This window comes from Canis aureus, chromosome 12 (assembly GCF_053574225.1).
Source record: "Canis aureus isolate CA01 chromosome 12, VMU_Caureus_v.1.0, whole genome shotgun sequence".
NCBI classification, from domain to species: domain Eukaryota; kingdom Metazoa; phylum Chordata; class Mammalia; order Carnivora; family Canidae; genus Canis; species Canis aureus.
In genome coordinates, this window is record NC_135622.1 from 38927003 (window position 1) to 38945038 (window position 18036).

Consider the following 18036-nt stretch of genomic DNA (forward strand, 5'->3'; position numbering starts at 1 on the left):
TTGATTAGTTTGCTAGAGTAGTTAGTTCACAGAACTTCAAGAAGCATCTTACTTACTAGATTATTGGTTTATTATGAGGAACAGCCAGATGGAAGAGATGCATAAGGCAAAATATGTGGGAAAAGGCATGGTGCTTCCATGCTTTCTCAAGATGTACATTCTCCCTGCACCTCCATGTGTTTACCAACACAGAAGCTCTTTGAACCCTATCCTTTTGGGGTTTTTTTGTTTGTTTTTTTAGTATTTTTTTTTAATTTTTATTTATTTATGATAGAGAGAGAGAGAGAGGCAGAGACACAGGCAGAGGGAGAAGCAGGCTCCATGCACGGGGAGCCCGACGTGGGACTCGATCCGGGTCTCCAGGATCGCGCCCTGGGCCAAAGGCAGGCGCTAAACTGCTGTGCCACCCAGGGATCCCTCCTTTTGGGTTTTTATGGAAGCTCAATTACATAGATATGACTTATTAAATCATTGGCCATTGTTGATGGGAGTTCAATCTCCAGACCCTCTTCCCTCCCAGGAGATCACAGGAAGAAGGGAGTAGAGGTTATGGGAATGAAAGCTCCAGCCCTGTACTTCCTGGCAACCGTCACCATCCTTAGGTGCTTTCCAAAAGTCACCTCATAACACAACAGAAGACACCTTTATTGGCTGTCATCATTTAGGAAATTCCAAAGCTTTTGGATCTCTGTGCCAGAAACCAGAACCAAAACCAAATACATATTTAGTCAGTATCACAATCATATAATCAAGCATTAATGCCAATCACAAGTTGAAAAAACAAATATGAATCTCTCACCTGAACATCTTTGTATTTGTCTCGTAAGTCCAAGAGCCGGTGATAAGCTTTAATGGCTTCTGAAAATTCCCCAACATCAGTGCTGGTGAGGATGTAGTTTTCCCAGATCTGCCAGTGTTCATAGTTGCACTTGAGAGCTTCTTGTAAAGTTCTAAAAGCTTTTACTCTATTGAAGGTCAGATTTTAAAGGCAAAAATGATGAACAATTATAGCTAAATAAACCATAGATTCAGGTATAAAATGCTAATGTCAACTTCCTGTCAGTCCTTAATCATTCACATTAATAAACAGAATTTGAGACTCAAACAATTCCAAAGCACCTTAAATTTCCCTACAAAATTTTTAAAAATTTAAATGGAACAAGAAATTGCAACACAAAAAAACAGGTAGAAATTAAACAAGAGCAGGGAAATGTAAATAAAAACCAACTGGAAATTTTGGAATTGAAAGAGACATTTAAACAAACAAAACCTCCATAGGTGACAAAAAAAAACAAAAAAAACAAAACTAGACTGCATGCAAAGAGAGAACTGATGAATTGGAAAGCAGTAGTGAGAAATCTACAAGGAATTCAGATTAAAAAACAAAAAAGCAATAAAGAAAGTATGAGAGGTAAGGCTCAAACATACATCTGATTGACGTGCCACAGTAAAAAGATGCAGAAAATGTCAGGACACAGTATTTGAAATAAGGTTCAGTATTTCCCAGAACTGAACAAAGATCTAAATTCTATGATCAAAAGTATATTTTTGTACCAAACATTATAAATAAAGATAAACCAACATCTAGTTATGTTGGATGAAAGTGCAAAACATTAAAAATAATTCTGAAACCTACAAAAGAATGACAATGAGAACAGCAGATATTTTATTAGCAACAAAAGATGTAGAAAACAATAGGATAATACATGTAAAGCTTTTCATCAAAATAATTGTCGTGCCTAACATTTTATAACCAGGTATATTTACCACTCAAGAGTAAATGTGAAGTCAAACACTTTCAGATGTACAAAGACTAAGAGAGTTTATCAGATGCTGGTCCTAACTAGAACTATTGAAGGACCCTTTCTTGCAAAAATTAAAAGGGAAATCAGAGAGAAAGACAGGGATACAATAACTGATCAATGGTGAGAACAGAAACTGATAAAACGGGACACCTGTGTGGCTCAGTCGGTTAAGTGTCTGCCTTTGGCTCAGGTCATGATCTTGGGGTCAGGGGATCAAGCCCCACTTTGGGCTCCCTGCTCAGCGGAGAACCTGCTTCTTCCTCTCCCCTCTGCTTATGCGCTCTCTCACTCAAATAAATAAAATCTTAAAAAAAAAAAAAGGAAACTGATGAAATATGTCATTATATTTAACTAATTATTAAGAAGTAAAATTACTAGTTGTGTAAAAAAAGCAAAATTAAAAGTATAACAGACCATATTCTCTGAAATTAAATAAGAAATCAAGAAATTAAATAAGAAATCAACAGTAAATAGCTTTAAAAAAAATGCCTGGAAACTTAAAGATGCATTCCAAAAAAAAAAAAAAAAGAGAGAGAGAAGGAAACCAAAATGAGGGAAAAACGTAGAAAGTATAAAATATTTAGAGCTTTATGAAAATACTATATATCACCACTGGCAGGATATGACTGAAGCAGTATGTATGTATGGATGTATGGATGTATGTATTTATTTATTTATTTATAGATTTTATTTGAGAGAAAGTAAGAGCAAGAGATATCCCAGAGGAAGAGGGGGAGGGAAAAGCAGACTCCCCACCGAGTAGGCAGCAGGATGCAGAGCTGAAGGCAGACAATTAACCAACTGAGCCACCCAGGTGACAAGCAGTATTTATAGGAAAATCTGTGATCTTATGGGTTTATTATAAAAAATGACAATAAATTAGTGAAAATGTTCAATTTAACATGGTAGAAAAATGTCAAATAAACTTAAGAAAGAAGAAAATAATAAGATATTAAATATAAAGAAAGAATAGAAATGATTAACAAAACCAAAAGCTGGCTCTTTGAAAAAAAATGAAATGGACAAATGTGTAACTAAATTCCAGTTAGAATAAAAGAAACTGGCACAAATAAGATTAGTAATTTTTTGAAACAAGATGCTATAAACAAATTATACAAATGAGCTAAAGAAATAGAAAACCAAATAAATCAATTAAAATTAAAACAAGGCTAGGTAATTTTAAAGAAAAAGTACACCAAGTCATCAAGGAATCCTTGTCTTATACAAGCCACTTCAGGAAAGAGAAAAAGACTATTAAAAACTTAATACTGGCAAAGAAATCACCAGAACTCCACATCACCTATTCTATAAGTTAAACATTTCAGCAAACAAAAAGATGCTTAATGCTTTACTCCCCTGTCTGGACAAGACTATAGTTCCTTTATAGATCATAAATATTTTACTGGACAATTACAGTAACCTTCTTCAAATGTATGTTAGCAATCTCCTCTTCTAAAGCCATTTTGACTTTGTTAATTTATGACTACAAGGTCCACCTCCCTTTCCTTGCTGAGCCCCACCATGTTTCAACAAGGCATCTTTTCCTCCATGACTTCAAGGCAAATTTTGGAGGGGATAATGGAGATTCTTCTGGTCATCCCAGGCCATTGCTCTGAGAATCACTCCCTGAAGCACTGAATCAATTTCTAATACACCTATGGTACTGATCACAGTAACATCCTTATAACAAAGTCCTTTTTGTCTTCTCATTGACAGCCAATTCACTGTGGTTTAATCTTATATTCTCTACATTAAATAATTTACCTAAAGTTGTTATGAAATGTACTGATGCACTTATTCCTTAGCCCACCATCCTTTAGAGTTAAAAATGAAAGTATGCCTACTGTGACCCTTCCTCAAATTCAGCCTTAAATTGCTTTGGCGGGGGACTTGTGTGCGTGTGTCTTTTTCTCTTTACCTGTTCCACTTCCTATGCCCACCTCCCACGTAACAGCAACTGCCTTCAGCAGTGGTAGACTGAGACTGCAATTCTCCCATCCACCTGGGGGTGGGTGAGGTCAGCCTGGTGGAAAGAACTCGACAGGAAGCATCCTAGGCAGGAGGATTATCCTTGGTCTGACATGTCCTCTCATCCTCTGACCACAATCTCCTGGCCTCATAGTCTGTGCTATGAATTACTTTTTCATAAGTGTGGCTTCTTTATAAGGATCTTCAGTTCAAGATTCACTTATCAAGCCAAATGGTTATAACGTTGTGCTATAAAAGTGACAAAGATGGATATTTTCCCAAAGGACTGGCAGGGATGTGATGCCTAAGGAATGAGAAGAAATATCAAAAAGGGCATGTTAGTGAAGAACCCCGGGAGAGCAAAGGGACAGATGAGATGGTTTTAACGGTCCCTTTTAGGCATGAGTAGGATTCTTTTGAGAGGAGCAGCCATAATTTATGCCTGCAGGAACAATCTCATGAGTCAAAAATGAGCTATGTCTGGAACAGCAGCAAAGAAAGGAAAAAGCAAAAAGGCAAGAATAAAGCAGTGATTCACCTTTGACCTTACAACCCCACTTTTACACAGAAACCTATTTGTGGAGCTGCAGGAAAACAAGAAAGCGCCAGAAAGAAGTTGAACAATGTGCAGGACCCCCTAAGAGAGAAAGCAGAATTCTTAGGGTTAATGGGCTGGAAAATAAGGTAGAGTATCTAGAGCCTCACTACATACAAAATTATCAGGGTTACCAGAAAAACCCACTGAATCACTCTACAACTATGACAGGGATTTCCCCTGCCCCTTGCTTTAAACCAAAAGGGTCCCTAGGGAATTTTAACATAATCAGTTGCAATCAAGAACATAATATTATTTTCCAAAGAGCACAGTAGAAAAAACAGTACTTTATTTATGTAGTTTGTCATCCAAGAGCAGCAGAAGTATTTTGATGTAATGTGGATTTAATGATATCTTCAGAAGTATCTTGTGAATCCACAAAGAAAAATTAAATTAAGTTTGAAAATAAGGCCAAATGAAAATGGAAATAGATCCATCCTTTCCTTCATACTAAAACTCTGGCCACAGCAAATCTTGTCTCTTCCCTTCCCTTGGCTTTCTGTGGACAGTCAATAAGGCCAGTTGGTTGTCCCCTTTATAAACTGGCATCTGTCCCCTCTTTTTCCAGGCTAGTTATCTCCTGCCTGGACTGTTACAACAGCTGTCTCCTGACTGGGTTCCCAGCTCCCAGTTTCCTCTCCAGTCTGTCTCACATTGCCACCAGATAAATCTTCCCCCAAAGCTTCTTTTTTTCATGAAATTACCACCCCCCACCCAAAAGCTCTAGCATCTTATTGTCAACACAGTAATCTCAATTTGTTAGTGAGATTATCAGAACACACTGCAATTTGACTCCAACCTTCTCTCTCCCTACAGACCTCACTATAACCTATAGCTGGTGTAGTTTACTTGCTCTGCATATGATCATATTGCCCTTGCTTGAAAGGCTTTCCTCCAGGGGCATCTGGGTGGCTCAGTGGTTGAGCGTCTGCCTTTGGATCAGGTCGTGATCCTGGGGTCCTGGGATTGAGTCCCACATCAGGACCCCTGCAGGGAGCCTGCTTCTTCCTCTGCTACATCTCTGCCACTTTCTGTGTGTCTCTCATGAATAAATAAATAAAATCTTAAAAAAACAGAAGGAAGGAAGGATGGATGGATTTTCTCTGGCCCCTCTACTCATTCTTCAAATTTTAGCTTGAGTCCAGCATTCTCTCAGACGTGTCCCTGAACCAGGACCATAATCCTTCTCTCTTCTGAGACCCACAGTGTTTGGCATAGAATGAGTGTTCTACAAATATCACCTGTTATTATAGCTCTCTTTGTATTTCCCACTTGATATTTACTACTTTTAATGCTAATCAATTTTTAAAATAATACAGCATGATATTTTTTAAATCTACAATTCCTGAAGACATATTTCTCAGTAATACCTAGTCCACAGCAAGCAATCAACAAGAATCTATCAATTGAGTTGACAAATAAAAGGCATGTGTGCTTTATCATGTAATGGAATTTAGGATGCAAACCTTCAGTATCAAAGATTCCAAATAATACTTACTTTATCACACAGTAAATGTTTTCAAAAGGTAAACTATATTTAGAATTCAAATTGCTATATTAAGTCATTCTAACTCAAAGATACGGATGGGCAAAAGGAAAAGAAGGCATAATACTCAGTGGAAGAAAATGTCATTTGTTTTGGAAACTGAATTCTTCATAGTCTGATGTACTTACTTTTGTTTTAATCGGATATAAGAAGTTGATAAATTGTTCCAAGCTTCAGCATTCTGAAATGATAGGGAATTCAGTTTAGACTATTCTCATTTAGGTGAAATAATTGCTATAACCCAAAGTATAATACATTTTTCTAGCCCAAGAGGTGCTCTTTACAATTGCAATTTTCAATAGGTATGTTAAAGGCATACGAAAAATTAAATAAATTAAATGTAACCTTTATACTTTAAAGCAAAAATAGTCAACAAATTGACCTATTAAACACTAATTTGGAATTTAGCTAGGATTTTATTTCCAAATTTAGACTTCCAAAGTAATTGGACAATTTGCAATAGAATTTACACAATAGATATGTATTACAAATCCAGGGTGATGCAAAATATTGTTTTCCATATCTTAAAAGCCTTTGCTCTTTTACCATCATCTTTCAACAGATAGGAGAATTAAGGAGTACATGTTCTCCTGTGTTATTCCTAAGTACTTCAACAATCAAACATACTTTTCTATTTACTCCTCTGTACAATGACAAAAATAAAGTCATTACATAAATGTTGATTATAACAAGAATGATATAAATTGGGGCACCTGGGTTGCTCAGTCAGTTAAGCATCTGCCCCTTTGGTTCAGGTCATGATCCCATGGTCCTAGGATTGAGCTCTATATCCAGCTCCTGCTCCACAGGGAACCTGCTTTTCCCTCTCCTCCCTGCTCATGCTCTCACTATCTCTCAAAGAATTTTTTTTTTTAAAAAGAACAATATGAATTATGTTGTTTCTCTGTTCAGCTTTTTATAAAATATAGGGTATACAGTTTTCAAGTTAATATGTATGATTTAGATTAAGTGGCAACGGACATCTGCTTGCAAACATAGCACAGTTAGTACCAGACTAGACTAGCCTTATTACCATAAAAATCTAAAAATTGGTCAAAATTTAGAGAGCAAATATTTTTGAAAAGTTGGAAAACAAGCAGCATGGGGCTGTGATTCTTGAAAGAAGGTAAACTAAGATGTCTCAACAATCAACCTACACTTCCATCTAGAGCCACTTTCAGGGCTCAGCACAGAGAGGTAGAAACCAAAGCAGCACAGCATGTCTTACTGAGATTAAGAAAGAGATAAGAGTTCAGGGCTCAAAACTTGGCTAGAACTTGCAGGGAAACAAACAAAAACAAACAGGGAAGTGAGATCTGTGCAGCAGAGAATAAGCTCCAGAAACCTCAACAAGCATCCATGCTTACAATGAATATATTTAACAGCAGGTTGGACATAAATATAAGATCTAAAACAATAAAACTCTTAGAAGAAAACACAAAGGGAAGTCTTCATGACCTTAAATTTGGCAGTGGACTCTTAGATATGATACCAAAGACATGAGCAACAAAAGAAAAAACAGATAGCTGCACCTCATCAAAACTAAAAACTGGGGTACCTGGGTGGTTCAGTGGTTGAGCCTTTGGCTCAGATGGTGATCCTGGGATTGAGTTCCACATTAGGACCCCCGAAGGAAGCCTGCTTCTCCCTCTGCCTATATCTCTGCCTCTCTCTGTGCCTCTCATGAATAAATAAATAAAACCTTAAAAAAAAAAACCACCTAAAAACTGTCATACCTCAAAAGATACTATCAAGAAAGTGAAAAACAATTTACAGAATGGGAGAAAAAATTTGCGAATCATGTATCTGATATGGGCCTTGTATCTAGGATGTATAAAAAAACTTCTACAACTCAATAATAAAAGATAACTAACTCAATTTAAAAATGGGCAAAGGATGTCAATAAATATTTCTCCAAAGGTGGGAAACAATGCCACCTCCTCAGATGATTACAATCAACAAAATAGATGTAATAAGTGCTGGCAAAGATGTTGAGAAACCGGAATCCCCACATACTTGCTGGTGGGGATATAAAATAGTGACTTAGAAAACAGTCTGGCAGATTCTCAGAATTCTGAACACAGAGCTAATATACCCACTAATTCTACAAGTAGGTACATACCCAAGAGAAAAAGAAACATATGTCCACACAAAAACTTGTAAATGACTGTTCAGAGCAACCTAATTCATCATAGGCAAAAAAGCAGAACAATCCAAATGTCCATCAAGTGATGAACAAGTAAGTACAATGTGATATGCCCACATAATGGAATATTATTTGACCATAAAAAGGAATGAAGTACTGATACATGCGACAACATGGATGAACTATGAAAACACTGATCATAGTGAAAGAAGACACAAAAGACCACATAGTATATGATTCCATTTATAAAATGTCCAGGATAGACAAATCTAGAGACAGAATGTACATTAGTGGTTGCCTGGGGCAGAAGGTGGAGGGTAGGGGGTGGAAGGTGTTTGGTAGAAATGAGGAGTGACTGCTAATGAGTAGAAGGGGGTTCTTTATATGATAATAAAAATGTTCTAAAAAAATAAATTAAATTAAAATGTTCTAAAATGTACTGTGGCATGGTTGTACAATTTTGAATATACTAAGAAATCACTGAATTGTACCCTTTAAATGGACAAACTATATGGTATGTGATTTATCATCTCAGTAAAACTATTACGTATTAAAAGATCTTAGACGAAAAGAAGGAATGCAATTAACATAGGCAGTACACATTACTGAACAGATGTGACATTTTGCTATGTATTTCCATTAAGCATAATTTTAACTACAAAACTGTTGTATCAACATTGTTTCCATGAATAACTTGACTATTATAAGAAATTTATTTCTAGACTTATGAATAATTTACCTTAAGGTGTGATCTTCTGTCAAAGGTATACTTTCTTCCAACACAAAAGGAGGCGTTCTTTTATTGTAACATAAAATAATAGAAGACCGGAATTTTTTGTTCTTTAATCTGTTGTTTTTGTGAGAAGAACGCTTAACATGACATCTACCCTCTCTACAAATTTTTAAGTACACAACACAGTACTGTTAACCACAGGCTCAATGTTATACAGCAGATCTCTAGAACTTATTCATCTTGTATAACTGAAACTATATACCCATAGGAATTGCTATTCTGAACAATAGTACAATCCAAGCAATTTAGAGAATAATTAAAGCGCTGCGAGAAGGAAAGCAGACTGAACAAACTCACATCGGGTTCTAGAGTCACACAACGCTGAAATGCCTTCGCTGAACCTCCATAGTCTTCCAACGCCAAATAGGCACAGCCAAGAGAAAACCACACCCCAAGCTGCAAAGACAAAAGGTCAAAGTCACTCAAACATATAGAGATCTATAAGATATTTACTTTACAGTCTACATTCATTTCAATGTAGGAAATTGAGTACTAGAGGTGAATTTTTTCATATAAATTTTCAAAGCTAATACAACACCAAAAGCACGTGCAGTATCACTGTATATCTTGCTGAGAAGGACCATTCTTTGTATTCACCAAATACCATGAATGCCATCAAGAGCCATCCATAAACCTTGATACTCTGAGAGTGGGATTAGTCTAACCTTTTTACTGAGTATCAACTATGTCAAAAGTATACAAAGTATCAGCAAATTCACAACTGATCATGTATAACAAACTTCAGAAGAAAAGCTCTTGCTTTCATCTTTAAGTTAGCCCCAAACAATTCTGTAATTTAACTGAGAGCAAATGCCCTAGCCTGTATCTGCTTCGGCATGTCTGAAAATAATTTAGAGAAAGCAGGCTGAGCATCTGGATTACCAAACGCCATTCAAATTAGAAAGCCTGACTTGAGTCAACAGTAAGATGTGTTAGCAGAGAGATTTAGGGGGGAAAAAAAAAAAAAGGTGAAAGTAGGAAGTAGCTATTGAAATTACAGAATTCTTCATATCGCAGCATTTCCTTAAAATTCAATAGGCTCTATCAAAAGAACGATAAAACTGATAAAAATTCAATGAAATTAGTCAGAAACGCAGTCAAGTTTGCTTTCCTTTCCGATGCAGTTAGTAAGGGCAGCAGGAGCATGCCGCTGCCGCTCCCTGACTCCCGGGACAAAGCAGGGAGCCCGCGGACAGGTTTGGTGACACCCTTCAGGGTGGGAAAGGAAAGGAGGTGCTTTGTTATCTGTTCGGAGCCTTCCACAGAGGCAGCGCAGGAGACGGCCGGTGCACCCCTCCTCCCCTGGCCATTTCCACAAAACTTGTTCCGTATGGCTAGTTGAGGCCTGAACGGTTTTTAAGCAGATAAAGATTTTTAGCCGATAATTAGAGATAAGGCTCAGAAAGCAAACATCCCCGGGCAATTTAACACTTTGCCTTGAATTCACAAGAGGCTATAAATAACTGCTATCAGGAGCCTTTATGGAGAACAGATTTTGTTAGAGGGATAGGTAACTGCTGAAAGGAGATGGGTGTGTGTTTGGGGGGGGTGGGGAGGGGGGGAGAATGCTGGAGCTATCAGGTTGAAGCAAAGTTAGAAGTTCACTTTTCTGAATCAAGGGACTACCAGCAACTGAAAAATGACCTCATTACACCTTCCTTCTGTCAATTATTTACAGAATAGAGAGACTAAACACACTACTAATGATACCTTCTGAGCTGGCCCGAAGTCTGACGCTAACTTCTAAACAATATATAAAACAAGCTAACTTCTAACTAAGGTGAAAGTTTCAAAATCTGTGTGTTATGTGTTATATTTCATCAGGTATAAGGTACACCTTTTTTTCGCCATTCAACATCTCTGAGATAGATCCGATAGCTTATTGGAGTTTATTGGAGGCATTTTATTTTTTATATAAGGTGGCACCTAAGATGTGTCTGTCACAACTAATGGCATCTTTTTTTTTTTTTTTTTAAGATTTTATTTATTTATTCATGAGAGACACAGAGGCAGAGACACAGGCAGAGGAAGAAGCAAGCTCCCCTCAGGGAGCCCGATGTGGGACTCCGATCCCTGAACTCCAGGTTCAGGCCCTGAGCTGAAAGCAGAACTTATTAACCGCTGAGTCATCCAGGCGTCCCCAACTAATGGCATCTTATATCTAATGAATTGTGGTGACTAGTTTACTTGAAAGGAGGGATACCTCATTTCTGGGTCTAAAGCAAAAAAATGAGAACAGCCCTCAAAGTTCTCAAAATGCATGTGCTGTGCTTGCTCTCTGCAAATAACCTTCCCACAAAACTATTTCACATGTGTTGTTATTAAAAAAAAAAAAGTGTAAATTCAAGATGTAAATAGAGAACTTTATTTTTCAATCCACCTGGAAAGACAAAGGTTACGAATGTCTAAAATTAGCAATTCCTCACAGCTCTAAAACAAGCTGGCAATGAGATTACTATTTACCTTTAAAGTTTTGAAACAAGTCAATGTTTTGTAACCAGTGTCTTAAAACCAAAATAAATTTAATGAAAATCAGACAGATGACTTAATTTAATAGATAGCACTATGGTTCTCTCTCTCTCTCTCTTTTTTTTTTTTTTACTTTTGGTCATTTGTGTTGTTTTAATAATTTGCATCTGAAGGAAAATTCTAGGATCATTAGCTGCTAGTAGATTTCCATCTGTTGATAAGATATAATTACATAGGAGATGACTTTTGCACACACCCTATTCTTTGAAATCATGAAATGGCTTTTTAAAAAACAAACTCTAAGATCTTCTAATTACTTGTAGCTGAACCACTAAACCATAAATAATGCGTTCATATCTTGCTTCTCCATTGAGATCCTCACAATTTGGAGAACTAAGGAGAATATTGGTGTCTCTCTTGGTTTTTTCATTTTAAACTATTACTTAAACTATTATTACCAATAATGACTGGCATCTTGATTCAGGTCATGCTCTTAAGAACAGAACATCGTAAGAGAAAAAAATCAAAAGCCCTCAAAAAAACTTCTCAGATGATTCCCCAAATTAAAATCGTATATAGTTGAGTACCAAAGACCTCTACCTTCCAGTCCAGTGCAATCACGTGGGGATATAATGTTAGCCTTATCATGGTTGTCTAGAAGCCATATGTAAAGAGTAAAAAGGGATAGGTGAAATTAATTTTAGTGACATTTTATTTAACTCTACAAATCCAAAATATTTGAGTTTTAACATGTTATCAATACACAGTATTACTGAGACATTTTATATTGTTTTCATATCTAGTCTTTGAAATCTGCTATGTATCCTGCACTTATGGCACATCTCAATTTTGACTAGCCACGTTTCAAGTGTGTTCAACTGCCATACTGGTCAGCATTTATCATATTGGGCACCACAGTTCGACACTGTTTATCCATCCCCCTCTTCTTTCTCCAATAAAAATCTAGCTCCTTAGGGTGCCTGGCTGGCTCCATCAGTGGAACATGCAACTCTTGATCTAGGGCTTGTGAGCTTGAGCTCTGCATTGAGTATAGAGATTACTTTAAAACAAACAAACAACTAGCTCCTCTGGCTAAGGCCCTCTCTTGGGCTCGTCCTATCTTTCACATGCTATAGTCTCTCCTGTTCCTTCTTATAATAGCAATCAGAATATTAGCACTTAATGAGCATCTACTATGTGTGCCAAGCACTTGATATCAGGAGCTTTCCATACATTACCTCATTTCTTCCTCACAAGAGTCTTGGAAGATCATAAATATTACTCTCATTAGAGAAATGATGAGGGGTTACAGAGTCAGTGAGTGATTGAGGAGAGATCTGACCCAGTCAACGGGACTGCAAAGCCCATGTCTTCCCCATGTGGCCACAATGTCTCCCACTTACACCACTCTGCCTACACACAGCCAAGATTTATGGCAATACCATCCTTGTCACCAATAAAGTGAGAGAGGAAAAAAAGAACAGACTTAACTGTGGGCTGGGAAAACCCAGGAGATCAATTTGTTTTTAAGATTATTTATTTAAAAAAAAAAGATTATTTATTTTTAAAAAAAGATTATTTATTTATTTGAGAGAGAGAGAGCATGAGCACAAGCAGGGTGATGAGCAAAGGGAGAAGCAGGCTTCCCTGCTGAGCAGGGAGCTCCACATGGGGCTTGATCCCAGGACTCCAAGATCATGACCTTAATTTAAGCCAAAGGTAGACACTTAACCGAATGAACCACCCAGGCATCCTGAAAACCAATTTTTTAAGAACTAGAGCATATCTATCCCCCAAAAGTTCTCTCAATTAGGCAAGTGGACACAAATGAAGTACAAGAATGGATGACCACGTTTAGCTTGAGGGAAGAGCTGAAAGGCAAATCTTTTATCAAAGAGACTGGGCAAGAACGGAGAAAGGTAATCATCCGACAGAGAGGCTCTGGTTGAGATTTCTACAGAGCACATTCCAGGGCAAACTGAAGGTAGGCTAGTTCTAGGTAGGGCAGTGATCTTTAGAAGCTGACAGTCTAGCTTCTTTTATCTGAGGGAGCTAATACAGAAACACAAAAGCAGGCCAACTACTTATTTTGAACGTGATGATATATGCACTTCAAAGAATGGCTTAAAATTATTTTAAAAACAATTAACAAAGACCAAGAATGGTTGAGAACCTGGTCTTTCTCTGTTTCCCTCACAGAGCAGTGGGATACAGGGGAATATGGATGAGTGGAATTCGAGAGGCTCTAAGTAACTTAACCCCTGAGTCTCCATCACCCAGTTGTTAAATGTGGATTTGACTGAACAAAAATCCCAAGGCTTCTTCACACCCAGGATGCTGAAAACTCAGAAGGCAACAGGGTTTGAAGGTACATTAGTGCCATCTAGTGGCAAAGTAAGTACCCTGATGATACAAACTGGAGAAGCAGCGGGCCTGAGGAGCAAGGAAGGAATCAATTCCATTTGAAGCCTTAGAAATCTATTCAAAAGAGGTAGAGAGTAGAAAACAAGGCCTTGAAAAGAAGTAATCTGCCAGATGTCACACAACAGTTCCTGGTTCCTAGCGTGCGATGGGTGTGATGAAGAGAGGAGTACAATATGTATTAACGTAATTAGAAATTAAACCGTTTTTTAAAACAAGAATTTAAACAGTTTGCTACTCTAAAGGCTAATAAAGACTAGGCACCACTAGGCAATGGGCAAGGATTATTTTTACAACAAAAAGTTAATTTTTACAAGGGTCTTAAAACTCATCTGCAATAGGTACTATCTGCTTATGTATTACAATTTTCTTTCTTAAATGATGAGTCTACTATTCAAATTTCCTTCCTCCTCAAAGTTTCTGCAGAATGAATGATCAGCAGCTACACACTTTGGCTAACTCTCCTCATGGGATTGACTGAATTTTTCTGGTATCATGTTCAACACGTTAGCACGAATCCTAAAGGCTGCGCTGCACACTCCATCCCCTCCTTCCATATCCCTGACTCATTCCCATGACCCCAAATGCAGATAAGTTGTTGAGTGGGGTTTCCTTAAACAGGAAATGACCAAGACAAATCCAAGAGTGATACCAGTGTTCTTTGGTAACAGCTCTTCCTGAAGTGATGGTTGGGGCTCACATTCTTTTAAATTGTGCACCACCAGCTCTTTCATAACCAAATTTCTTACTAGAACATGCAGTTCTCCTTCCTAAGGAAACACAAGTCCTCAGTTGCCAGCTTCTCTCTTTCCCTAAAGGAAGTTTCCTCTATTGTAGTGTCTTGTTTAAACTGTGGGATCAACACATAAATTTTTTTTCTTCTACTAGATAGGCTATTAATTGTTTAATGCCCTTCTCTTAATCCTTTCCTCAATTTGGTTAGCATTGGCTCTTGTATTTGCCCATTCTTTCCAGAGAATACATAATGTGAGGTAATACAGGTGTTCACATGTCATCTGCACCTGGAAACGTCTAGATACTGCACATACATTGTCTCTAATTCCTCCAGTGGCATGCTGAGACAGGTATTATAATTTCCACTTCACAAATAAGGAAATTGAAGCTCAGAAAGATGAGGTGATTTACCTACATTCTGTTCCTCATGGCCACTAGGATTTGGAATCAGGTTCAGGGTGGCAAGGCTTCTGTCCTCCCCACCACCCTTGAGTCACAGCTACAGCCCAGATGTTAACTGAAATGCTTGTGTTTCCTGGCAGTTATGCAAGTTAGACTTTAAGAGTTTCATTTTTTATTGCTTACCAATATGAGAAAGGAAGAACAAAAAGGAAAGAATCTCTTTTTTCTCTACATATTATTCACATATGTTCATTCTGTCTTCTCCATCGGAATGTATGCTCCAATTCCTCAAGTCTTTCCACCACAGCTAATACCAGTTCACAACAGAAAATCTTTAACTCCATTTCAAATAAAAACACTTTCTTCTTTCAAAACCTACAATGAAGTCGAAAATTAACCTCTACAAATCAAGGAAGAGCACAAGTTCCCAAAATAATGAACAATTCTATCAGAGTATCATATCACAGAAGTGTGGTCTTATGTATAGAATGGGCTGGGAAGTGCTGCCTCAGATTCTGTAAAATTCCCCAGCTCCACAGAGACACTCACTGTCATGAGTGACAAAACACCCAAGGTGTAACTTCTCTTTGCTCCTGATGAAAACTCCAGTGGTTCTTCATTAAAGGAAGAAAAAAATTTCAAATGTGACAGTTTTGAGTTCAAAGCTTTCCTTAACTCCTTTTTAAAAGATTTTATTTCTTTTATTTTAGAAGAGAGAGAAAAAAAAGAGAGTGTGAACAGGGGAGGGACAGAGAGAGAGAGAAAGAATCTTAAGCAGTCTCTGCTCTGAGCCTGGAGTCCAATGTGGGGCTGGGTCTCACAACCCTGAGACCATGACCTGAGCCAAAACCAAGAGTCGGGATGCTTAACTTACTGGGCCATCAGGTCCCCCTCATAACTTCTAACTAAACCTCAGCCAAATCCACCATTACTTCCTAACATAAGACAACATCCTCTAGAGGCAAGAAGGAAGAGGTTAAGAGTAAGCGCTCTGGAACCAGCAAGCCAGATTCAAATCCCAGCTCCACCCACTGTAAGTTATGGGAACTAGTATAAATTACTTAACATTCTGTTTCCTTATCTGTGAAATGAGGGTAAAAACAGTAAATACCTCAAGGATTGTGGTGAGGATTAAAAACATATGAAAAATGCTTAGATTAGTATCTGACACCTAGTAAATACTCAATGTTATCTGCTATTATTACTATTATTATAACTGAATAAAAAAATAAACAGTGAAAACCAATAGTTATCAAGAAATGTTTGTTGGCTGTGTGGTTGGTTTTTGCATCTGCTTATCTCCTTCCTTGCAACATGTTTTCCCAACTTTTGCCTCCTATCCAAATCCCAACCATTCTTCCTAGTGCAGAACATCCGCATCTGGCCTTTACTGACTGTCCACACACTCATTCATAATGCCATCACCAGGCATCCAAAGCACGCTATTTACTCCCTGGCCACATACAAAGTTATTTCTGCCTCCTCTCCTCATTTAGCCCACAGAAACCACAGGAGGGTAAGAGGCCATGTCTTAACACAATTCTTCCCTATCCCCCTCAATACCTCAAAATGGTTTACATTTACATTCTAGCTTAGACTATAGAAGATGCTTAATAAATAGAAATTGCTCTTTAAAAAAGAGGGGGGCTGGTGGCTCAGTCAGTTAAGCATCTGCCCTTGGCTAGGGTCATGATCCCAGAGTCTTGCGATCAAGCCCATGTCAGGCTCTCTGCTAAATGGGGAGTCTGCTTCTCCCTCTTCTCGGCCTCCTCTCTCCTGCTCATGCCCATGTTCTCTCTCTTGAATAAATAAATAATAATATCTTTTTTTTAAAGTAAATTAAAAAAAAAGAAATTGTTATTATTACAGTAATGCTCTCATTTTCTTTCCAGTCTCATCAGAAATATTATTCCTTTTCCAGAGCTAATAATACCTTCATCTCTTCTCATTTCATTCTTCTCTAGAATGATATTCCCTAGTTATCTTTCCCTCTCCCTATAACATTCAATCTCTTCTCCATCCATCCACTGCCCTCAATCACGTAAAGGTCTCCAGTATCTTGAAAAGATTTACTTGCCTCTTCTGCCCCTTGTACATGACATTTTGACTCTCAACTCTTTGACATGCTCCTAATATGAACAATCTACACATGCCATATCCTTTTTCTCATGTGCCACTCACTCTAAACCTCCTGAAGCTGGTTCTGAAGGTCATTAGTGAGCTCTAAATCCAGTGATCTCTTCTTGGCTCTCTCTGGACTTCATCACTACATGTGACATTACTCACTAACACTTGTTCCTCTAGTTTCCAAGAATCCTCTCCATGAATCCCTACCCTTCTGACCAAGGCTCTGGTGTATTTTGTTTGAATCTTTCTTCACTGGTGCTATTTCTTCTGCCCTCCTTCAACTGCTGCTCAAAGGTCAAAGTTTTGGTCTGTGTTCTCTTCCAAGATTTTCTATAAAGAATGCATTCATTTGCATGGCTTCATGTTACTTCCACAAAAAAGCCCCAATCTGCAAGCTCAATTCTGGTCTCACCACTCAACTTCAGGTTCTTATGTCCAAAGGACAATCAGCCATCTCTGTTTAGACACAGTAATATACTTTCATATTCAATATCCAAAGTTATATCATCTTCTCCTATAAAAGATATCTTCCCTTCCTCATGAATTCTCTAGATTCTATGAATAAGGACATTTTCCTTTTTAATCAGATAACTGAGAAAACTGGCATCCTCTTGATTCCAAGCTCTCCCTCCATCCTGTCAGTCCAAATGAGTAAGCCCCAGATGATTTTCCTCTGTAATGAGGCTTCAATCTGTTCTATCTTTCCACCCTCATGGCTAAAGCCACTGCTAAGTCATCCATAACATTCATTCCTTATTTAAACTTCCTATAATCCCGTTTTTGTCATTCACTCTTTTATTCAAAACCACAACAGGCTTCCACATCTACAGGGGTGGATAATCCTGAAGAAGGGCATGTAGGTCCCTTCACAAACTAGTTCTACCCCTATCACTCCCTGGTGGAAACCCTCCACCTTCCACTGATAGGATGACACAGCCAAATTCATCCCCATATCTGTGTCTGTATATGGTAGGTTCTCGATAATGCTTAGTTAGGCAGCCATGTAATATACTGTTCAAACAGCAACAT

At 37.8% G+C, this 18036-nt stretch overlaps 1 protein-coding gene across 2 annotated transcripts in view; it reads right to left on the minus strand.

Moving 5' to 3' along the window:
* TTC27 (tetratricopeptide repeat domain 27) overlaps positions 1-18036 on the minus strand; it is a 172651-nt gene that overhangs the window by 20601 nt on the left and 134014 nt on the right. For both annotated transcript variants that reach the window (XM_077843652.1, XM_077843651.1), the window contains 3 exons: positions 9151-9249; positions 6043-6095; positions 800-965 (listed from right to left, as the gene is read on the minus strand). In XM_077843652.1, coding sequence (XP_077699778.1) covers positions 800-965; positions 6043-6095; positions 9151-9249 — 318 coding nt within the window. The remainder of the gene's footprint in view (positions 1-799; positions 966-6042; positions 6096-9150; positions 9250-18036) is intronic.